The sequence below is a fragment of the Pecten maximus genome, chromosome 4 (genome assembly GCF_902652985.1).
Source record: "Pecten maximus chromosome 4, xPecMax1.1, whole genome shotgun sequence".
In the NCBI taxonomy this organism is placed as follows: domain Eukaryota; kingdom Metazoa; phylum Mollusca; class Bivalvia; order Pectinida; family Pectinidae; genus Pecten; species Pecten maximus.
Genome location: NC_047018.1, coordinates 41085038 through 41109821, shown reverse-complemented (window position 1 = coordinate 41109821; position 24784 = coordinate 41085038). Strand labels below are relative to the sequence as shown.

The window sequence follows — 24784 nt, the reverse complement described above, 5'->3', positions numbered from 1 at the left end:
GTGATTTGACCTAAACAGTGGGCTGGGAAACATTCTATTTTTTATAGGAACGTATGTATTTGTTTTCCGAATCTTTAGCTATAACTCTTCATTCTGGTATCAATGAAGTACCTAATTCAAACGTTAATTCCTCAAATAAATCCACACAAACATCAGCAGATTATAACTTTAATTAACTTGGTTCAGGTAAAACACCACCTCATTGGCCGATTAGTTTATTCTTTTCCCGCCAAAATTTAAAATCATCAAATAAAAATTAAATTTAAATGTTTTTTGTTCAATGCTCTGACACATACTGACTGGATAATTAGCACACACACAGTACTTCATTTATTGGCAGCTACTTAAGAAATGTGTTGAGTGAAACCGTCCAATCTAGCGCATGGAATTAATAAGTGAGAGAGAGAGAGATGCAAATTTCATAATTTCCTCATTTTTCATTTTTGAGGCTGTGCGAGAGAGAAATACGGATATGGCGACTGTAATCAATCCTGTTCCGATAACTGTTACGGTGGCAACTGTGACGCTTCAAGTGGTTCCTGCTTTTGTAAGTACATTCATCATAAATTGAAAGTTAAGCTGAAATGTTTTCAAAGGATAAACATTGATAATTAGTCAATACAAATGTCTTATCGATGTCATTTAAATAGCCAAGAAAGTCAATATATTTTGTTTTTAATTTTCCAGCTATATAAAATTCTCATTTAGCTGATTATTTATCAGCTGTTGAATTTCACTTTGTATGTAAAATCACGAATCCGATTAGAAATTCTTTGATTACATTTTATATAAATGTGACACGTTTGTTTTAGATTGTCGTCAGGGGAAATTGGGCGATACATGCGATAGTGACTGTTCTGCTGACTGTGTCAATGGTTGTATTTCAAAGAATGGATCATGTACAGGTATTACCAATTATACAAGTACGTCAATATTACTAATAGGTTAAGGTAATTTTGTTTATGTAAATAATGGACTCATCTTATTTCGGGCTACTACGTCCAAACACCATTGAAAGATGCAATTGATTGTGAGAGAACCGATATTGAACGTAGTCGTAACTCTAACAATACTTTCTTTTCTGTTTTTTTTTTTTCGCACATTTTACCATTATTGTCAAACATTTGAGAAACTTTCACGACACCCAGGTGTGTTAGCAGCCCATGCTTCATAGATTATAGATTAAACACTTTGCGCGGGTTCTGCTGATTTCTGAAAGCATTTGTTTTTGTTTTCTTTTTCCCCCCTTTCCCTTTGCTAGAAATGTCCTTTAAAAATTTTGCAGCTTTCCTGGTCTAATATTGATTACACATCGTGTATTTTGGTTTTTGTTTGCTCTTGAATATAATGTGATATTTCTCTTATTTTCCCCTTTTGAAAATCGTTCCATAATTCAATCAAAACGTCTTTTAAAGATTTTCTGCTAAGTTAGGATCAAGTTATTTTTACCTCCCTTATTCAGCATTTTTAATTAGATCGCCATAAGCAGATACAGTTGAGTGTAGACTAAGATATATGTGGCAGGTTGTTTGAGGTCTAACAAAATGTAGAATCGGTACGTGGATCGGAACTATCTGTTTTTAATATTTCAAATACTTTAATTTGAGACTTAAACTGACCCTATTACTGAGCCATTTTCCAATTTAAACTTATAAGGTTTGAAGATCTGGACAGGTGTATACTGTCATCTAACAAGGTAATGACCTCTTTATTGTTAGATGGAAACTGGTCATCACACCTTAACTTTTTCTATAATCGTACTTTTGAAATAATATGACTATAGCAAAGGATGTATATAATGTTTAAATAATATCCAGTCCCATTAAAATACCATTTCAAAAACATTTTAAAGTCATGATTATAAAAATATATCACAAAAGATACTTTATCTCAAACTAGTTACTCAAACTATGTATGAATTTATCAAACAACATGTTCTTATGAATTAAAGAAACTAGATAAAATAGCTTGAATGATCAATTCGTTCAGAAATGTCCGGGGACTGTGCTGGCCAAGGAATTGTTTCAATGTTATGTTCCGTTTTCCACCGGCAGGTCTGTCTTGACAAATGGACGGGACAGTTGTCCTCTTGTAATATCCAATAAGAATTTCCAAACATTTTCGCAACAACTGGCCACAAATGTGTATCTAAAACATTTATATATTTCTCAGAATTAATATCACCCTCCACTGGAGTCAATACCCCACTCCTTGAAAAGTTATACAACCCCAAAACATGACCGACATATTTCATCGTGGCGAATGAGCACTATACTGACCAAGGCATTCCGGTTTCCATGTCTCGTCGCGTTTTCTCCAGACATATACTTTTCTATCCTGACCTAAGACAATCTTTGTTTCATCCGTAAAAATGATATTGTTCCAATTTTGTTCAACTGTCCATGTCCGATGATCTCGACACCATTTTACACGTCGTTCACGGTTCACCTTTGAAATGGTAGTACGCTTCCTAACAGCGCATCTTTTATAATCCAAATCACTGAGTCTTCTCTTTAAAGTTCTCTCAGATACTTCAGTGGGGTTTAACTCATTAAATGATGCCAATCAATCCAGAAAACTTTGACGTCTGTTCTGTTTTATCAGCCGCGAAAGCCGAGTGTCACTTCTGACGGTGGTAATTTTGCTCCTACCACTTCGGGGCTTGTTTTCTAAACTTCCTCTATCGTGAAAACGTTGGAGAAACTTCTGAATTGTTGAACGGGATATGTTCAATATTTCAGCAATTTTTCGTCCAGAAATTCCACTTTCGTGCATTGCTGTGATCGTCTGCTTCTGGCACTGTGACATTTCACTACCGTGTGGCGCCATATTATTTACACCGACAACGGTGCTTAAAAATGAAACCAAATACCGTATTCCGCGTTCCGGATTATGGACACGATGATCACGATTAAAATGATGTATGATATAACAATATTACTTGAAAATATATTTCTTTCATTTTATTAAAATACGACGTAACGGCGAAAACGTCGTTTTTGACGTTGAAATTGCTACTCACTTTTGGCACGGCACTGTACGTACAGTTTTATGAAGAATGTATGGAATCTCAATTGCATTCATATAATCGATAAGATGAAATATTGGCTTCCAAATGCAATTGTATAGGGACATGTAATTTTTTTTATATGGTTGAAGGATTTAAATTTTAAAAAACTATATATTTTATTCTATCACTAATGACCCCAACCCTCAATCACTCATTTGAGTTTTTGATTTTTTGCTACCTTAGAAATGATGGTATTATATATATTTCATTGTATAATAGAACAGAAGGGTATTTAGAAGATATGTAAAGTTGATAGTATACTACTTTTTAAAGGCTATTCAAGGACCCAATCAGCAATTGCCAATTGTATTTAATTACCTACAAAGTAGGCTTGTTCCAAAGAAGACACTACTTCTTCTTGCATTCAGAGTGTATACCAGGGAAGTATGGCGACGTCTGCGACCGAGATTGTCCTATCAACTGTAAGGGGGTCTGCCATAAGAACTCTGGTTTCTGTAGAGGTAAGTTGTTTCTTAAAATATCCCTTGCATACATGCTTTGAAACTAACACACATTTATTGTTGAAATCATCAATACTGATCTTAAATCTCTGTTCAAGTTTGGTAGACTTTGAATTTGCATTTGTGTAAAAAGTAGCTATGGATCGCACACGCTTTCATTCTCTATGCGATGATGGTGAAAGACCAAAGATTTCAGATAATGAAAAATGACATAACGTGTTTTAGATTGCGTCTTTGGAAAGTGGGGAGATACCTGCACTCAGGATTGTTCTAGGATCTGCCAAGGTTGTTATCAGAGTGGATCTTGCAAAGGTGACTATATAAAACTGATTTAACAAAAAAAAACAAAAACAAACAAAAACAAAAACCAAGGCGCTATTATGCATTACATCTTCCTTGGTTTATGATTATTAAAAATACATTAAACTACCATCAGGTGACGATTCATATATCAGGAATATATTTGATTAGTTTCTAAGCTGCCAAAAAGCTCTGCCATTTCATTGATTCGGAAGGGGATAGGTGTATTCACCGATTCATTGCGTCATAATTTCTTCGTCGCTTCAGGAGACGAAATTTTAGAGAAATATTGTTTTCTACATATAATTCATCAGCAAATTTCACTGCGAACATTAATTTGAATAGCTGCGGAAAATTCATGTCGCAGGGAGAAATTTTCTAATGGAAGCACATATTACTTCTCAATGAAAAATTGATTGACAAATCTTTTTTCTGTTTAGACTGTAGTCGTGGTAGATATGAACAATCTTGTGAACTGTTTTGCCCTACACACTGTACTAACGACGGGTGTGAGAGAGAAACCGGATCGTGTTTCGGTAAGAAGTACCATATTAAATATATAATATCAGCAGTATGTATGTTATGTCTATTTCTATGTAGAACAAAATTTTCCTAGCAATTTGCATCTTACATCCTTGTAAACATATATATAAGTGATATTGAGTCAAATCTTCTCATCTGGGAGTCAGTGAAAATTGCTTAGAGATATCCCGAGTACTCGGGCCTAATTTAGATATAATTCATTGTCGGAACTGGATTTTTACATCGGCTTTGGCACAGCTTTCGAGTTATCAAGGTTCGAGATAATGAAGTTTAATATTTTACTATGGAATTGTTTGTTTATATTTTTGTATGAAAAATTTGATAAAAATCCATTAATAACCCATTATATCTTTGCCTTAATGATATTCCAAACATACAATACAAGACTGTGATTACCTTTATATGAAACAATGTAATAGGCTACAAAGTTGAGATAGCTGTTGTGTTGATATTATATTGTTGATGTTCATATTATGTCGCTTTGACCTTTAACGTAACATTACTTCCCTATACGAGTCTTTTATTAAAACTGGAATGTCGAGATAGTGTTCTATAAACGTCAGAAAACAAGACTGTTTTATTTTGACTTGGTAATGATAACTTAAAGTCCCAATATACAAACTATTTTACAATTTTTCGTAATCCTGTAATTTTCTAAAGAAAACATCGAAGTATGCCAAGATAGCACTAAAAATACCATTGCAGAGTGGTTATTCTTTTCCCCTAGATATTTGGGTGAAAGTGGTGTATATTTGGGTTTTGAAAAGGGCAATGATAGTAGATTTACTTGGATTTGGAAAATTAAAAAATGCAGGCAAAAAAAAATGTTTGTTTAGTAAGAACAATTCAAAGAACATATTTGCTAATTAAAACATCCTCTAATGAATAAACCTTTTCAAAAAATAAATTAATTAATTAATAAAAAAAGAGAAAAACAAAACAAAACAAAAAAACTCGAAAAATGGGGTGTTATTTGAAACTAAAAAAACATTTTTCTCATTTCATTTTTGATTTTTTTTACCATTGAGATTGTGAACCTGGAAAACACGGTGTGAAATGTGACTTGGATTGCTCGTCAACATGTAAAGACCTCCTCTGTGAGAAAGACACAGGGTTCTGTTCAGGTATGTATTTCCAAAATGTCCGTATCACTTACATGTACTAACCTATTTATGACTCACCGTATGGTGTATATCGAATTATATTCGTGTGAATTTTTAGAATGTACAGACGGAATGCATGGATACCAGTGCAACAAGACGTGTCCTGATGGATGTGGCTCAAACAAATGTAGACGCCATGACGGGGCTTGTGAAGGCAGGACTCATGAAGGTAAGGTAAATAATTGTTGGATACAATGCATGTATGGTATTATCTTAAAATACATAAACTATCCAGAATTCCTTTATGATGGTACGTGCGAAATTAAAGACATCTTGGTTTGATACATATTTAAATTAATCGAGGCAGGCTCACAATAAATAAACATAAAATATCCTTTGCAATCAATCCAGGGTATAAGCTATTTTTATGAATAATCACAAGCAAAGCAAAAACTTTCTTAAAAACTATTCATAAAAATAGATATGTATACATTAACGTTATTTCTCAACATTTCTAATTTGTAAAATTCTATTTTCCTTACCTGTAAAATGCAGATTTCTTAAGTTTCCCATGTTGACATTATATAGCATGTACTATATATAACAAAGTAACTTTTCTATAACACATTAACGTACGAGAATTGCCTCATGCATTACGACGTTATTGCCATCTCAAAATAATTTCAATTCTCCTGCGGCATTTGCGTTCTTCCTTGGTGAATCAGAAACCGAAGTATCAAGACGGTATTCATCACTATTGTGTATTTCCAGTATTGTTAGACGCAGAAAGGAGATATATAACTGGTGGATTCATCACCGGTAAAACCTTGTCTGAAAACTAGTCTTGGGCTTGGGCTGTGTATTCATTTCTAATTCACGACAATAATATATGTCACAATTAAAAATATGTCCGTGATTGCCTGCCACCCGCTTTAACCCTGATATGTTTATCTACCCCAAAGTACAACTTATTTTCTAATTTGCTCAATCAAATTCGGTCTCATCAATATTTTTTTTATTTCATTCTTGCACAAATCTTAATGTTTGTACAACATCCAAGATTTAATACAGATATATTGATGCGTTTGATTATACAATTGTATACATAAAACTCAGATTTGATAAATACGATTCCATGAGCTCTATAACAACAGGTTAATTAGCGACTTTTTATAATAAGTTAGGTACAGTAAATACGATCTCATGTCTAGTTTTACCGGCATACAGTAATAATAGATAGATACATGCCAACTATTACTCAGCAATCGTACATGTAATAATTTCAGCAACGCTGTCTCCTTCACAAAGGAGAATGTTCTAACAATGGGCAACAACCAATATCCTTGAAAGTATCATACTACCAAATGATTCTCTTTTGACACCGTTTCATTTTTTTTACTATGACCATGATTGTCCTCTGGATCATTTCCTACACAATATGAGATAATACCTTGGATATAACGTTGTACAGATCTCCGCCTTATATCCTGTATCAAATTGCTTTACAAAAATATAGGCTTAGAAGTTTGATCCATCGGTCAAATTTAAGTCGCAGTCACGAAATGATATTAGCACCAAAAACATTAAAATACCTAGAAACATCAAATAAATTATCCTATTGTTTATTTGGGGTATGATTGTATCGATATTAATTATAGGTGGTTTTGAGTCTCCTTTGTATCACAAGGTGTCTTTCAATAATACAGTTCAACGCCCATTCACTCTCATTTAGTCACATAATAGTTGGTATAACTTGTCTGGCAACTGTTGTAAAATGAATAAAGTCTCTAGTTATCAGTTTTAATATCCATGTTGTGAGCGATACATGCCGTCTTGTTCGCACGTGTTTTGGCTACTGTACAATTATCATATGAAGTTAATATCTAAGTTCTTTCATCAAACGTATAAAAAGTGGTCACGCACTTGCATTTTTACACGGGGGGGGGGGTTCCCCGAAAGGATGTGGAAAAGTATGGGGTCGCCTGCTCAACCACATGCCCCCCCCCCCCCCCCCCCCCCCCCGCCGGTGACCTCCCAAAGTAAAATCCTTAACGCGTTTCCAACATGGCTAACATGCGCAATCAATATAAGTTGTTACATCTTATTTCGCAATTGTTGTTTAATAAATAAAGTTTCACGAAATGAAAAGGGAGTGTTTATTACTTGAGCTAGGTAAAAATAAATTAAAAGCATAACACATATATTCCAAGCAGCCATTTGTTTCCCCCGTGAAGGATTTACATGTCCCATGACATTATTAATGATTTTTTTTTTTTTTTTTTACTTGCAGAAACAGACGAAAACAATAACATTACAGCTATAGCTGCCCTTACAACCGTTGCCACAGTCTGTCTGGTGGCAGCTGTCATCTCTGTTGTCTGTATGTTACGGTATGTGTCCTATAACCAGTCTATCTCGCGTGTTTTGAAACGCATACAAATGCCGAATATACGAATATTGCCTAGTATAAGGGTATATAAGGAATAAATGCATTTATCTGTAAATTTTCATTTGAATTTTATTAAACGATATTTTTCCACTTTCGGAGACATCGTCATGAGAATTTGTTTCATTCGCCAATACAAGGTAGCGTATGATATTATGTAAAGCATTATTGAATAATGAATTTGAATTAAAATCTGTCATCAACGTTTGGAGAGATAACCCTGAATTCAATGTAGCATATGATATTAATGAAGGAACTATTTAATTACCGATGTGTGTATTTGAATTTGATTTAAAATGTGCCTTCAAAATTCGGAGATATAGCCTTGAGAGTCTGTTCCTAGCTTTAATACAACAATTGACAACATTGTCTTAAATCCTGATCAGATGATTATGTCATTTTAGCAATATTCCGTGAGATTCTCGTTTTGTTGAAAAAAGTCTTAGACGACGTAATATTGCTATTTTACCTTATATTTCTTGTTGTAGGATGAGAACCGCAACAAGAAAGGACCGAGGTAAAGGTAGGTATGATAATATCTATCTTATATCAATGTATGTTATATATTAAAATATATAGAGGATATTGAATGGTTTCCGGTTTAATGTAACATATATTTCACGAGTATGACAGAATATCGATATTAAAAATAATAAAAATATCGAAATATTCTGTCATACGAGTGAAATATATGTTATATTTAACGGGAAACCATTCAATTTTCTTTTTATTGCATTTCATAAACTTAAAAATAAGATTAAAACCATCGAAAATTAATAGTCAAAAAGTGCGGGAATCAGTAATGACGTCATCTCTTTGTGATGTTACTCCACGTCAACTTGACGGCGCCATTTTGAAAGGACTTATCAACGCAATTTAAGCCTTTTTTGCTGTTATATGAGAATATGTGCATGAATAGCTAACGTCAAGTGAGTATTTGGTCAAAAACTAGTCTGAAAATTTCAGAAATACAGCGAATTAACCAATTCATCTATTTCCGCTTCGATTGGAAACATTGGCAAGTTTCAACAAGGTGAATACAAAGGTCCGCTCTGATTGGTCAAAAACGGAAAACTTATATTTTTACTGCAAAACTGACATTTTCACTGCAAAATCAATCTTATATTTTCACTGCTCATAGCTGCAGTGAAAATATAAGTTTTATTAGTTTGATAAATTTCTATTTTTCACCGGCAAAAATGCAATAAATAAATATACAATTATAATTCTTGCTGAATTATAGCAAATTGTTCTTTTGATTCAATGATAATAATTTTGACGTTTTCATCATACTTGTTCTCCTCTTTATGTTATTACAGAAGAAAACCAGTACACGGACATTGATATGACCCGAAGACAAATTCCAAATACCTACGAAATGTCATAACTTGATACCATCAACTGAGATAGGCGGTCTTCTTAAGATACTCACCAGCTATACCAACAGATAAATTTCCAATTTGAAAAGCATTAATTAGATAATATTCCACAGCTTGTGCTTTGGTGATACAGTAAACTCCGCTGACTCAATCTCCAAGGACCCATGTAAAATATTCGAGGAATACAAGGTATTCGAGTTATGAGAGGTTACTTTTAGATCGTAAGGTACTGGTAGTATATTTACAACAAACGTAATCTTAACGTAATATTACGCTGTTTGCCTATTACAAAATACAGTGTACCCAGTTGTATAATGGTAATCATTGTAGATAATCGTGATTCATATTGATTTACATACTTTAATATGGAAAAGGAAGTCATTGTGTATATTGCTGCTATATACTGTCAAGTGTGCGGCTAGGACGGGGTCATTGGCATATAATCCCCAAAGCTTACATTTATACATACTCTCGTGAGAGCCAGACAAACTTTTTATTGTGAATATGTTTACAAACATGATGTTAGTTATCTGTATTTTATTCTGAATAACAATAACAAAATCATATGCGTGTCGGTAACAATGCATCCGTACGCAATGTTGAATTAGGTATGGCAATGAAAAAAGAATTTTCAGATTCATGCAAAGTGGTGTAGTATTACCGAGGCGCGGTGAATATGTAAAGCGTCTAACACACATAGAGGAACCCCCTTGATAGCTTCTGTCACAAAATGAGGACGGACAGGGAAAATGGCTTCTTGGAAGGTTTTTTTTTTTCGCTGTGGTTTTGGTAATGTCTACTTTTTGCACAAAGATACGTTTATTTTCCTAAAAGATATATTCATAGCGAATAAGTATGTAAATGTGGCAGATAACCTTAAACAATTACTGTTCGTACCTGTTTGATATGCATGGTAGTCGCGATGTCATTAGACACCATTTGTCCATCTAGAGAGCTCTCCTGCGTGAAGTCAAGTCACAATGACAGATGGATAGGCGACCTTTATGACGGTCCCTGGTCACTGATATTGTTGTTGTATTTCACTATTTTGGTTGTGTCCCAGATAACATGACTATGGTGTCCGTTTCACTATGCCTACATTACGAGCTAACGTTGAAACTACGATGATTTCCAAAAAGGAATAAATGATAGTTTAACATGTTGTTTCAATGTAAGTATAAAGTTAGTGTATTGTATGTAAATGTTGTTTCAATATAAATCTAACGTTAGTGTAGTGTATGAAAATGTTGTTTCAATGTTAGTCTAACGATAGTGTATTGTATGTAAAGGTTGTTTCTGAGTTAGTCTAACGATAGTGTATTGTATGTAAATGTTGTTTCAATATAAATCTAACGTTAGTGGTGTATGAAAATGTTGTTTCAGTGTTAGTCTAACGATAGTGTATTGTATGTAAATGTTGTTTCTGAGTTAGTCTAACGATAGTGTATTGTATGTAAATGTTGTTTCAATGTTAATATAACGTTAGTGTAGTGTATGTAAATGTTGTTTCTGAGTTAGTCTAACGTTAGTGTATTGTATATAAATGTTGTTTCTTAGTTAGTCTAACGATAGTATTTTGTATGTAAATGTTGTTTCAATATTAGTCTAACAATAGTGTATTGTATGTAAATGTTGTTTTAGTGTTAATTTAACGTTAATGTATTGTATGTTAATGTTGTTTCAATGTTAGTCTAACGATAGTGTATTGTATGAAAATGTTGTTTCTGAGTTAGTCTAACGTTAGTGTATTGTATGTAAATGTTGTTTCAATGTTAGTCTAGAGATAGTGTATTGTATGTAAATGTTGTTTCAGTGTTAATTTAACGTTAGTGTATTGTATGTAAATGTTGTTTCTGAGTTAGTCTAAACGTTTGTGTATTGTATGTAAATGTTGTTTCTGAGTTAGTCTAACGATAGTGTATTGTATGTAAATGTTGTTTCTGAGTTAGTCTAATGTTAGTGTATTGTATGTAAATGTTGTTTCAGTGTTAATTTAACGTTAGTGTATTGTATGTAAATGTTGTTTCTGAGTTAGTCTAACGTTAGTGTATTGTATGTAAATGTTGTTTCTGAGTTAGTCTAACGTTAGTGTATTGTATGTAAATGTTGTTTCAATGTTAGTCTACCGTTAGTGTATTGTATGTAAATGTTGTTTCAATGTTAGTCTAACGATAGTGTATTGTATGTAAATGTTGTTTCAGTGTTAATTTAACGTTAGTGTATTGTATGTAAATGTTGTTTCAATGTTAGTCTAACGATAGTGTATGGTATGTAAATGTTGTTTCAATGTTAGGCTAACGTTCGTGCATTGTATGTAAATGTTGTTTCAATGTTAGTCTAACATTAGTGTAGTGCATGTAAATATTGTTTCTGTGTGAGTCTAACGTTAGTGTATTGTATGTAGATATTGTTACAATGTTAGTCTAACGTTAGTGTATTGTATGTAAATGTTGTTTCAATGTTAGTCTAACGATAGTGTATTGTATGTAAATGTTGTTTTAATGTTAGTCTAACGATAGTGTATGGTATGTAAATGTTGTTTTAATGTTAGTCTAACGTTAGTGTATTGTATGTATATGTTGTTTCAATGTTAGTCTAACGATAGTGTATTGTATGTATATGTTGTTTCAATGTTAGTCTAACGATAGTGTATTGTATGTAAAAAATTTTTCAATGTTAGTCTAATGTTAGTGTATTGTATGTAAATGTTGTTTCAGTGTTAGTCTAACGTTAGTGTATTGTATGTAAATGTTGTTTCAATGTTACTCTAACGTAAGTGTATTGTATGTAAATGTTGTTTCAATGTTAGTCTAAAGTTAGTGTATTGTACGTAAATGTTGTTTCAATGTTAATTTAACGTTAGTGTATTGTATGTAAATGTTGTTTCAAGGTTGAACCAGGTGTAATCTATGCAACCATCAAACTACGTGGGTCAAACATGGAAATACTATCTGAGCTACACATTGACATACATTTTGCAACTTTGCTCTCTAATGGATTTGCATTTTTCATATTTGAAGCTATGATATAAAAGAGCGATTTTGTGTATATATTTGATCTTAAGTATTGTACTACTTTTTTATTCTCGTGATGACAAAGTTAAATACATTGTATTGTTATAATTGAAAGCTATTGTTTATTATCATTAACTACTGCTCACGGTGTGACCTTTTGTACATAGAAGATTCGGCAAAATTTGGTTTTATAATTGTTGATAATAGAAGATTGAATACCAAATCCAGATACTTACGATATGTTTATCATAATATAATCTAAATTTATATCTTAGATTATCTAAAGTTTATGATAATCTTCACGAGGTCATATCGTGATTCTCATACTTATCTATATATATTATTTAACATTTGAAGTAAACCTTTCGTATGAAAAACCAGCCATGCAAAGCGATGATTTCAATAAACAAATTACTGCATAAAATGTTGTTGTGATGGGTGTTTAAATCTTGAAATGTTTGGTGGTTACTTTACCATCAGTTATGTATCCTAATGACGTGAGAAACCTGAAGCCCCCACTTGACAATCATTTTGTGGACAATGACCATTTTTACTTTATCTTAGAGCATTTTGTTTCACTCAGAGCTAAGAGATTATGATTATCAGCCAAATAAAAACAAAAATATTCAATGATGATCTTAACTCTCTGACATTTCAAACAATACACAACACGCTTCATTGCGAACTTACATTACAAATGTTGTAACTTATTCGTTCCGTACGTGTTTACATGCTCGTACATTCAAATACGCATGCGTAGCAGGCCGGGTTTTAATCGTCAATACTGTACATAGTTGTATAGTCGCCTTCTGGCTTCGGGCTAGGGAGAATTTCCCCTTTAGCTCAGTTGGTAGAGCGGCGGACCAGTACGCCGAGGGTCGCGGTCTCGATCCCGGCTAACTGCACACTACTACTCCTTGAACTTTTACCCATGGATACATACGTACACACAAACGTACACAAACATTCATTTAATCACACCCCAAGTTCGACGCCTAGACAGACGCAAAAATAGGACACCCAGACATACGACAAACAGACACAATGGTAGGCATGACCGGCGCAAATCCTGTCACAGATAGATATAAAGACCAACATACAACTCTTTAAGAGTCCAATACGACAAAACCGACAGACAGACAGATACACATAGAAAGACAGTTAAAGTAAAGAATCAACACGATTACAGACCGATATACAGTGTAAACTCAGTCAACCATATACAAAGACTTGTACATACAGACACATCCTCACAGGTTTACACTGAGGACATAGGACAGACAGATCTCATAGACATATCCAGTTACAGACTTACACTCATATTTACGTCTACAATAACGTTTTCTATTTTTACATAATTAGATAATACATGTTTTGTATTGCTGATATCAATACGTTCTCCTTTTTGTCATCATGGTGCTTGAACAGTTATAATGTAATTGTTTCTTCTTAGAACGATCCGTATTAATATATATCATAAGCATTCTTATCTTGTTCCTGTTGATTCGCTGCATATTTTAATTCAAATTTAAAAACCGACATAACATTAGCAAACTCAGTATAACATTTCTATGGTAAAATATAAATCTTATATCCAAAAATATAATATAATGCAGTTTTTCTCATATTGATGCAATAACCAAATTCTTAAAATATCTCTAATGCTAGGTCTCATATTTCATCAAAATGTCTACTTTACATGAAATAATGTGTATCAGCTTCGGTAAGATTACAAGCATTATTTCCTTCAATTCCCCATCTTTGTAGAATAACGTTACACGGTAATATGTAATTGAACAACTTCCATTTAACCATTCTTCATAATGTTCCCCAATAAAAAAAAATAGAAACGAAACATCACACTTGAATACATCATTCAAATTTCTGTTGGTATTAGTGTTAACAATCAACATAACGAACAATGAAAAAAGACAGGAAGCGGAAGTGTTATTTACAACAGGAAATGGGCAGTGGGACGCATGCTGGGTACTTACTGTGATCTTCTCTGCGTCTCCGTGCTCTTTGTCTTCAGAAAATACCGTTCACCAATTAAGAAAGCATACACACGGATTTTGATCAATATTTATTAATAAATGTAAAACCGTGCAATGAAGGACAGGTGATAATCGTACAGGTGTTTATATAAATCGGTCATACTTACACATACATACCTTTCAGCTCTCTTCTCTTTCCTTTTGCCAATCAAAACGTGGCTCATTGTAGAAATGAAAGTATAGGAAAGTTAAGAAACAGATAGACAACAATAACGAGAAATGTACATGTGTATTTTACACGTTAACAAACAGCAACTTCCGGTCCGTGAGAAATCTTAATCATAGAGAATCTTAATCAGAACAGAATCGTCTGGCTCGTACTTGTCATCATGCGGATTTTATATATATGGTCATGGTTCGTATTTACAGAGTCATCATTAAAAAAAACATCCAGTATCTTGCGCTTTCCATATTGAAACGTGTGCATCATTAAATGTTGAATCGTTAAAAAATACCACAATGACGTTGCTGTTTGAACATGTAACTGACAGATGTACATGTTTCGTGGGGCAGTGGGGACATGCAGGGAGACTCACGTTATTTTTGTCTTGATTACACTATTTTCATACCAATCTGTAAAAAGAATGAAGTCTATTTGCATACCAAATATCATCTGACGAGAAGAACGCATAATTATACGTGATTATACAATTTTAAAGCAAACTAAAATTCACTACAATTTCTGTGTTTTCTCCAGACACAATGAAACACTATGTAGTTATCTACATACCAAGTTTTGGGAAAGTTGAACTGATACTTTTTGAGCAACACATATGAACGCAAATCTTAAAAGTGAAATGTTGACGACGTTGCCGTCGCAGCTGGAATTATAACATCATAAGCTCAACTCCTTGACTGTTCGTCACAGACGAAAAAGAAACTATCTATTATGTAAGCTCATGTCTGCACCATAAAGTGGCCAAAATTGTAAGGCTTCATCAGTATCAATGTTTCATACAGAAAAATATTAGTGTTCAATTTGTAGACGTTCTTCCACGTTCCCAATAAACAGACATGTGACATCTTGTATCATCCTATATTAGTTTTCGTGATGCACCGTTTGATGTCCTTTCCTGCGATACATACCTCTTCAAATACATATTCCTTCAAGTCCAAGAGACTGGTAACAGTTCGTTGAAGTCCAATGCAGTCCGTAATCCGCAAGAAGATCACAGATGTATTCACCTCTTATGAATCATGCGATTGGGACAACAGCTACAATGTAATTCAATTACTTTATTACATTAATTTATACAATCTGATCTTTAAAATTTACCACCAAGGACCGTGTGTGTTGTAAAAAGGAGTTGACATTCGAATCCACCAATAGCGTCATCTACTCTGATAATCCGTCCTCTTCTTGTTGTTTTCTTTTACCTGAGGGTCCGGATGATACAATTATCCAATGACCTATAAAGAGAATCATCCATTTGCTTTAAAAAAAAAAAAGGCGATGAGTGAGAGGAAATTCAAATGAACTGTTACCCCAGCCACTGAGATCAAGAAGCTTCCTTTCGGAAAATAAACATTTAAATGTTGCGTTTGATCAACAACAGTGCAACTTAACTATAATGACATTACACATGGTATATAATTGATGGTACCCTCTCGTGTTTCATTCAAATACCTTCATGAATGCTGGTTGCTGTATTGAGCATCTATGCCATCTCAATCTTGATGTGGGTTTTCGTTAATTCTTCTTTTCTGAATGACACGATAACCGGTATATCATCGCGTACATTATTTAACCGTTTCTGGCATATCTAATGATTTATTCTCGGTGGTAATTAATCAAAATGATCCCCGAGACGTTTCGTCGGAGAGTGTTCTCTTAGCATCGATAATAGTTTCGTTTCGGTATAACTGTATACACCGATCCTATAAATATATTCCACAAGAAACGTACGCAGCAACGAAAACCGCCGTTTTCAAAATTTCCAAATTGAGGATACCAGACTTGTATAGTTAGTCTACAGTAGTATTACACTTTTCAACTAACCAATTAAATTGGAAACCTTACGACAAGCGTATCTCTGAGATATGTGATTATCTCACAACCAAAAGAACAAACAAAAGTTTATTGTAACGGGCCCAGCTATAGTAGTCCAACATAGTCCCCTTTATACACTTTAAAGCATAAACAAACCAAAATATTTTTCCCTTCAATATACATGTATCTAAATTCCAACCAATAAGAAACTAGAAAATCCATCAATGACAGTCACGGTTGTGTTTGCAGTACAACAAATCACCTTTAAATCAAATTTCATCCAAGTCGGACAATATCTACAGCTTGACCAATAAGAGGCATCGATCTTATTACCATTGTAAATCAAGTTATATGAAACAGTTTTCATCGTCTAAGACATCCTTCAAAACCGCTTTGTACCAGTTTTCAGCAATATAAGGCAACACATATATTTCCAGATGCAAGAAAATGGCGGCACGTTTTAAATCCAGAACTAGAAGTCTCAATCATGTTTGTAGTGTAATAATACATCTACAAACCAAAAGTCCCCACAACGGGATAATTCAGTATTTTCAGTACTTTGGCTGTTTGATATTCCTGCTGGAGTACGCCAAATTACTCAGAATGTAGTTAACCAATTTTGGCGAAAATTTCAAACAAGTCATATTCACATTTCGAATTTCAGAGGCCTGTAAATTGTCCAACTACAAAACGGATCACGCCGTTGTGTTTATCGTGTCATATCACACAGATATAACAATTTATGGAAAACGGTCAACATCTGAAGGCTCCACATTTTGTGAATTTATGCCCTTCATTTGTTTCATATTGAATCATGTCTTGTTCCAATCCATTCACGTAATTTTATTTTGAATCGCCAAACAAAACCAAAGTTATGGCTCAAAATGCTTTGGCCAATCAGAGGGTATGGTGGCCATCTTGGATGGCTTTCGGAAAACTAAAAACAAATTTTGCATATTTAAAGGAACCCAATAATAATCCCTCAAAGATTGTTGAAGATCCCATTCATACATTTCTAGAAAAGAGTCGGATACCTTTACGGCGGAATGCGGACATAATGAATGGCACGATCAGAATCATATTTATATCACTTGGGTAACCGCCTGTCATATGCTCTATTTTTGTTGGGAGGTGACCATTTTACCATTTCGCTGGAAATTTTGTTATAACTAGCATCAACTAACATTTAGGTTGAATAGATATACATATATTATACGAAACCTAAACAAACATAGTGGACAATGTCTTATTTGTTTCCTACAGGCCGGAAGCTCATCCTGATACATTGTTATCTCGCGTTATTTCCGTAATGTTCCATTCTGTGTGTAATGTGTAATTATATATGTGGTAACGGATAATTAAGACATTGCCGTAAAGAAATCATTCAAATATTTCTGTTTGTATTAGTATCAACAATCAACATAACGAAAAGAAAAGATGACAGGAACCGGAAGTGTTATTTACAACAGGAAACGGGCAGTGGGACGCATGCTGGGTACTTACTGTGATATTCTCTGCGTCTTCGTGCACTTTGTCTTCAGAAAATACCGATCACCAATTAAGACAACATAAACACGGATTTTGCTCAATATTTATTAATAAATGTAAAACCGTACAATAAAGGACAGGTGATCATCGCACAGGTGTTTATATAAATCGACCATACTTACACATACATACCTTTCAGCTCTCTTCTCTTTTCTTTTGCCAATCAAAACAACGTTCATTGTTGAAATGGAAGTATAGGAAAGTTAAGAAACAGATAGACAACAATAACGAGAAATGTACATGTGGATTTTACACGTTAACAAACAGCAACTTCCGGTCCGTGAGTAATCTTAATTTTAGAGAATCTTAATCAGAACAGAATTGTCTGGCTCGTACTTATCATCATGCGGATTTCATATATATGGTCATGGTTCGTATTTACAGAGTCATCATTAGAAAATCATGGAGTATCTTGCGCTTTCCATATTGAAACGCGTGCATCATTAAATGTTAATACAAGAACGTTAGATAATAAGCAATCGTTGAAAAATACCACAATGACGTTACTGTTTGAACGTGTAACTGACAGATGTACATGTTTCGTGGGGCAGTGGGGACATGCAGGGAGACTCACGTTATTTTTGTCTTGATTACACTATTTTCATACCAATCTGTAAAAGAAATTAGGTATATTTGCATATCAAATATCATCTGACGAGAAGTACGCATAATTAAACGTGATTGTAAAAGTTTTAAACAAATTTTAAATCACTACAATTTCTGTATTTTCTCCAGACACAATGAAACACTATTTGGTTATCTACATACATGTAGAAAAGAAAAAGTACAAAGTTTTGGGAACGTTAAACTGACACAATTTGAGCGACCGATCTGATCACAAAGCTTAAAAGTGAAATGTTGACGACGTTGTCGTCGCAGACTGACATATAACATCATAAGCTCAACTCCTTGACTGTTCGTCGCAGGCAAGTCAGAAATTATCACAATGTTAGAAATCTGCACAAATAAGTGGTCAAAACAAAGGTTGAATCAGTTTCAATTCTTCATACAGAACACTATGAACGTACACTCTGTAGACGTACTTCCGCCTTACCCCAATAAAATTGACGTGACTGCTTGGATCAGCCTATATTAGTTTTTGTAATGCATCGTTTGATGTCCTTTCCTGCGATATATGACTTTTTAAATATATATTCCTTCAAATCCAGGAGACTGGTAACAGTTGGTTAAAGTCCAATGTAGTCTGTAATCCGCAAGAAGATTCCAGATTTATTCACATCATGTGATCGGGGCCAAGGACCGTTAGTGTTGTAAGAAGGAGTTGACATTCAAATCCACTCATATCGTCATTTACCGGAGGGTCCGGATGATCCAGGTTCCATGCCGTATAAAGAGTATCATTATATGCTTTAAAAGAAAAGGCGATGAATGAGAGGAATTTCAAATGAACAGTCATCCCGGATGCTGATATAATGAAGCTTTCTTTCGAAACATTCCCATTTAAATGTTGCGTTTGAGCAAAAACAAAAGAACCTAATGCTGATGCCATTAAACATGGCATACAGTTGATGGTATCACTCTCGTGTTTCATTCAAATACCTTTGTGAATCCTGGTTGCTGTATCTTCTACGTCACCTCAATCTTGATGTGGGTATTCGTAAATTCTTCTTTTCTGAATGACACGATAATCGGTATCTCCTCGCGTATATTAGTTACCAGTTTCTGGCAGATCTAAGTTTATTCTTGGTGGTAATAATTCAAAATGATCCCCGAAAAGTTTCGTCAGAGAATGTTCTCTTAGCATCGATAATAGTTTTGTTTCGGTATAACTGTGCACATCGATCCTATGAATTTATTTTAACCCCGCAGCAACGAAAACCGCCGTTTTCAAAATTTCAAACTGAGGATGATACCAGACTTGTATAATTAGTCTACAGTAGTATAGCACCTTTAAACTGACCAATTAAATTGGAAACCTTACGACAAGCGTATCTCCGAGATATTTGATTATCTCACAATTAAAGAAATAAAAACAAAATACAAATATTAATATCGTAAATGGGCCCGCTATAGTAGTCCCACAGAGTCCCTCGTAGACGCTTGTGAAGCATAAACAAACCACAATATTTTTGTTCAATATATTTAAATTCCCGTCAATCGGGAACTAGAAAATCCAACAATGACAGTCACAGTTGTGTTTGCAGCACCACAAATCACCTTTATATAAGATTTTGCTCAAATCGGACAATATCTACATTTTGACCAATCAGAGGCCCCCATTAGGTTACCATGGCAAAGCAAGCTACTTGTATTCGAAACTGTTGCCATCGTGTGTGGCATCCTTCAAACCACTTTGTACCAATTCTCAGCTACATCAGTCGATACCTATATTTCCAAAAACCATAAAATGACGCCAATATTTACATCAAGAAATAGGGATCCCAGTCGTGTTTGTTATGTCATAATACACCAACAAACCACAATCGGACAATTCAGAATTTCCTGGTCTTTGATTGGTTCATATTCCAACTGGAGTACACCAAGTTACTCAGAATGTTGTTAACCTATTTTAGCGAAAATAAAAAATCTCGCCGTTGTGTTTATCGTGTCATAACACACAAACATACCAATTTAAAGTTAAACAGACAACATATGTAGCCTCCACTGGGCAATCATTTTGTCGACAATATCCTTCTTTTTTTCTTCTTCGAGAATGTCTTATACTTATCAATTCCGGCAATTTTCAGGCTGATGCGCCGAGCAAAACAAAAAATATAGCTCAAGATGTTTTGTCAATTCAGAGGTTGTGGCGGCCATATTGGATGGTTTTCGGAAAAACAAAAAAAATGTTTGTATATCTTAAGGCGAATACTAAAAATCCTTCATAAGTTGTTGGTGATCCCATTCATACTTTTCTAGAAAAAAAATGTTTCACATGGTTAGGGCGGAAAGCGGATTCAATTTTTAGCAGGGAAACGATCATTTTGATTCCATATGCCTCCTCTCATATGACATATTTTTGTTGGGAGGTGGTCATTTAACCGTATCGTCGGTAATTATCTTATTATCAGCATTAGCATATATTTATGTTGAATAGAGACATATATATATCACACGAAACCCAGACAAGTTACATCTACGTTGCAAGCCTGACATCTTATCGGGTGTTATCTCTGTCACGTTCTACTTCGTATATAATGTGTTATACTGTGTATGGAAACGGTTAAGTAAAACATGGCGTAAAACACAGCATTTAAATTATGTTGGCATTAGTATAAACAATCAACATAACGAACAGAGAAAGATGACAGGAACCGGAAGTGTTATTTACAACAGGAAATGGGCAGTAGGACGCATGCTGGATACTTACTGTGATCTTCTCCGAGTCTTCGTGCTCTTTGTCTTGAAAGAATATCGCGCACCAAATAAAACAATACACACGGATTTTGATATATATTTATTAATAAATGCAAAATCGTACAATAAAGGACAGGTGATAATCGTACAGGTGTTTATATAAATCGGCCATACTTACATATACATACCTTTCAGCTCTCTTCTTTTCGTAAAAAAAAATCAGGTTTATTGCAGAAAATCAAAGTATAGGATAGGTGATGTAGAATAGATAAACTACAAAAATGAGATATGTACATGTGCCCGTTACACGTAAAAAAAAGTAAGGAAAACATTTAAGAGAGCTATCTATCTCCTACTTCATACAGTATAAATCATGGTTCGTAATTTTCAAACTCGGCAACACCAAAGCTTGCAGTTATGCGCGTTTACTTAAATGTTAAACTCCATTGATGAACATGTATTTGCTGTGACTTCACATAGGTAGCGATAGTTACAAACTTTACACTAATGATGTTTTAATTTTAACATGTAACTGACAGATGTACATATTTTGTGGGGCAGTGGGGACATGCAGGGAGACTCACATTTTTTTCGACTTGGTATCAGCATTTTCATATCCATCTTTTTTAACAAAAGAAAAGTAAGAAATTCTTGAACTTATTCTATTTTCTTGCTGAGAACTAACTATGATATGTTAATATTTTATCTTTAGATATGAATATAGAGATAATTAATGCCTATGTGCAATAACTAAACTAATGCAATTAACTATTACATATGACTATATGAAGAAGTAGCACATCTAATTTTTAATTAAACTAAATAAGTTTTTAAAAAATTCTAATAAGCCGATATATACATGTATATACAGATATACAGCGAATTCCCTTTCCCCCACCGCATCCCGTATACGTTGAAACATTAATAGTATACAATATTCAGTTGCAATGCGTTTTACATTATTTTCCTATATATTTACCTGTTGAAACATAAGTTTTTCCACCTTCGGGCGACTGATGTTGTAATGGTTCGTTAAGACCACGTTCTGAATAACACGGGCAAGTGCACGTGATGATCATGTCAGGTCACGCTTTTGTCGACACACCTGGCGCCTGTTCTTTTATGCTAACAAAACGATTCGTGTGCTTTTAAATGCTATATTTGAGGCATCTTGACGGACTTGCAGATGTTACTGCAGACCTTGACAGTCTTTGTCAAGGCTCATTTGAAAACAATAAAAAATCACTAGGTCCGTCCTTATTTCAGAAACGAACAACTCTGGCCGAACTGATTCAACCGTTTGGACCGCAAAAACGAACGCGGCCCATGTACATTGCACTCGTTTACCTGACTGGCACAAGTCGATACTCACCTATGCGACCATGGCGAATTTCGTATACGAGATATACATTTACTCTCTATTTACGATTTTTATTACATGATAAATAAAATATTATCCAGAATATTATAATTTATTACCTTCTTCTTATTGTAAACAAGCTACATTATAAGAGAAATACATGAATAAATTCTTTATTAAATCACTAGCTTGTTGTATCTCGCAAACTTACAAAATAATTAGAAACGAGATCTAGACATATTCAAAAAACGATAAATATATATACAAGTGGGTCTAGTTCTACCTTTGACTAGATTTATGCAATCGCAGGAACCTGGCACAATTTTCTATTTCGGCATATAATATGTATCAGGATTATAGGGTTGGGAAGTCGTGCCAAGTCCCTGTGGGTGCTCTACTTATATTAAGATAGAAAAAATTTAACTGTAGTTCCCGTAACAATATCACAGAAGCAAGCATGCGCGAACATATGGCGGAGGATTTCGCCTTATCTCATCGTCGCATTCGCAGGGGTTCGACAATGCGACAATGCAAAAACAAAAAACAAAAAACATTAAAAAAAAAAACAATACATTAATGTTTCCCTGCTTAAAATCATTTTTTCTGTTTTTTGTTTCTGACTTTTTTTTTGTCTTCCTTTTAACTTTCTTTCACAACTTATTTTCACGAGAATATATATATGTATTATTTTTTATTTAAAAAAATATTAAAAGAGGGTTAAAAAGTTGTAATTACGGAGGCCTAGAGGTAGGAAAGCATATTAGAGTCGTTTTGAAATGGTAATACATTTTTTTGACCTTTTAAAAAAAATGCTAATAAAGTTTCGTTATTATTAATGTTTTTAATGTAATATTTATCATTTTACATTACTGCAGACAAGATTTTATGATTATGATGTTAAGCTTTCCATATATTGGTAAAATGAAAATTCTTACATGCAGGTACAAATTTTCAGCTTAACTAGAATTCTCCATACATCTTTAAAAGAATCGTTCTTTTCTGTTCTCGTTTTGAAATAACTTTTGTCTTTAATAATAATATGTTAAAAAAAACAAAAACAAACAAAAACAAAAAACAAAACAAAAAAGAGAGAAAAAAATGAGAAAATCAGCATGGAAAGGCATATTATTTGCAACAAAGTAAATGGCGGTTCATATATCACTTAAGTCATTTTTTTTTATTTGTAACCAAATGTACCTTCCTAAATACAAAATGAATTCAACCAGTACCAACACTCTGTTCATTTCCGTCCAATAGAGGCCGAAATTTTGGAAATCTGGCCCTAATGGAACCCAATAATTCTCATACCGTATATTTTATTCGATCGACAGGATTTTTTTCACAGACTTACAATTTTCAAACCAATAATTTTGTTACAATTTTAGCAATTCATCAAAATGATAAAAACCATTAAATTTCATAATGGCATTATAAATTGATTGCTTTACACCTATACCCGATTCACTTCTCAGATATAAGGGAGATAACTCTTATATACATGTACATGTAATTGTATGCGGTACATACAAAGTATCCATGGTAACGCCACTTGCAACTAAAATGCACTGGAATCGTACTCGATACTCATTGGGTAATAGTCACTTTCGCTCATTGCAGCCCCTGATTGAAGGCTCGTTACCGCCAACTCCAGGATAAAGCAAAAATACTAGTACAATGTTTCTTTATACTAAGAGCTGATTATCAAACGAATGTAAATCCTGTACATGTTTTATGTATATTGTCAGAATAAATCTGTGTTTGTATGAGTATCCTTTGATGTGCTCGAACTTGGTACATTATGTACATGCAATTATCGCTCCTCTGTAATCCTTCAAACAAAAATATATCAGCTGTTTAGTAATTTGTCCGATGATTTATAGTCTGAGTTTCCTCTGACCCTGACACCAGAATCGGACATTCTGACTGATAAATATCTGGTGTAGTTATCTACATATATTTACATTCCTAATGTGGTTTGCTGATATGAACATACCAAGTGAAAACAACAAACATATGACCCTGAATACACTATGAAAACCGTATGAAAACATTGTCTCTCGTGCAAATCACCTGATTAATCGGGTCATATTAATACGCCATCGACAGTAAGACAGGAAGAGTAGCTTCCCTTGGATCGATAACGTTGGTACGAGATAAGTGTTAAAAATATTGAGAGAGCATATACATTTTAATTAATT

The 24784-nt window shown here is 33.9% G+C and overlaps 1 protein-coding gene across 1 annotated transcript; it reads left to right on the top strand.

Annotated features, from left to right (window-relative positions):
• The first annotated feature begins 2916 nt into the window (after positions 1-2916).
• LOC117326542 (scavenger receptor class F member 2-like) lies at positions 2917-24242 on the top strand. Its single transcript, XM_033883298.1, has 9 exons — positions 2917-2921; positions 3344-3531; positions 3757-3843; positions 4272-4367; positions 5403-5498; positions 5596-5706; positions 7768-7861; positions 23408-23432; positions 24204-24242. The coding sequence occupies exons 1-9, from the start codon at positions 2917-2919 to the stop codon at positions 24240-24242; spliced, it is 741 nt and encodes a 246-aa protein (XP_033739189.1).
• Positions 24243-24784: the final 542 nt, after the last annotated feature.

Bases quoted from the DNA above. Each gene is read 5' to 3' on its own strand.
- LOC117326542 (XM_033883298.1), top strand. The intron at 3,532-3,756 runs GTAAGTTGTTTC...AACGTGTTTTAG, and splicing joins GAACTCTGGTTTCTGTAGAG to ATTGCGTCTTTGGAAAGTGG. The intron at 4,368-5,402 runs GTAAGAAGTACC...TTTACCATTGAG, and splicing joins AGAAACCGGATCGTGTTTCG to ATTGTGAACCTGGAAAACAC.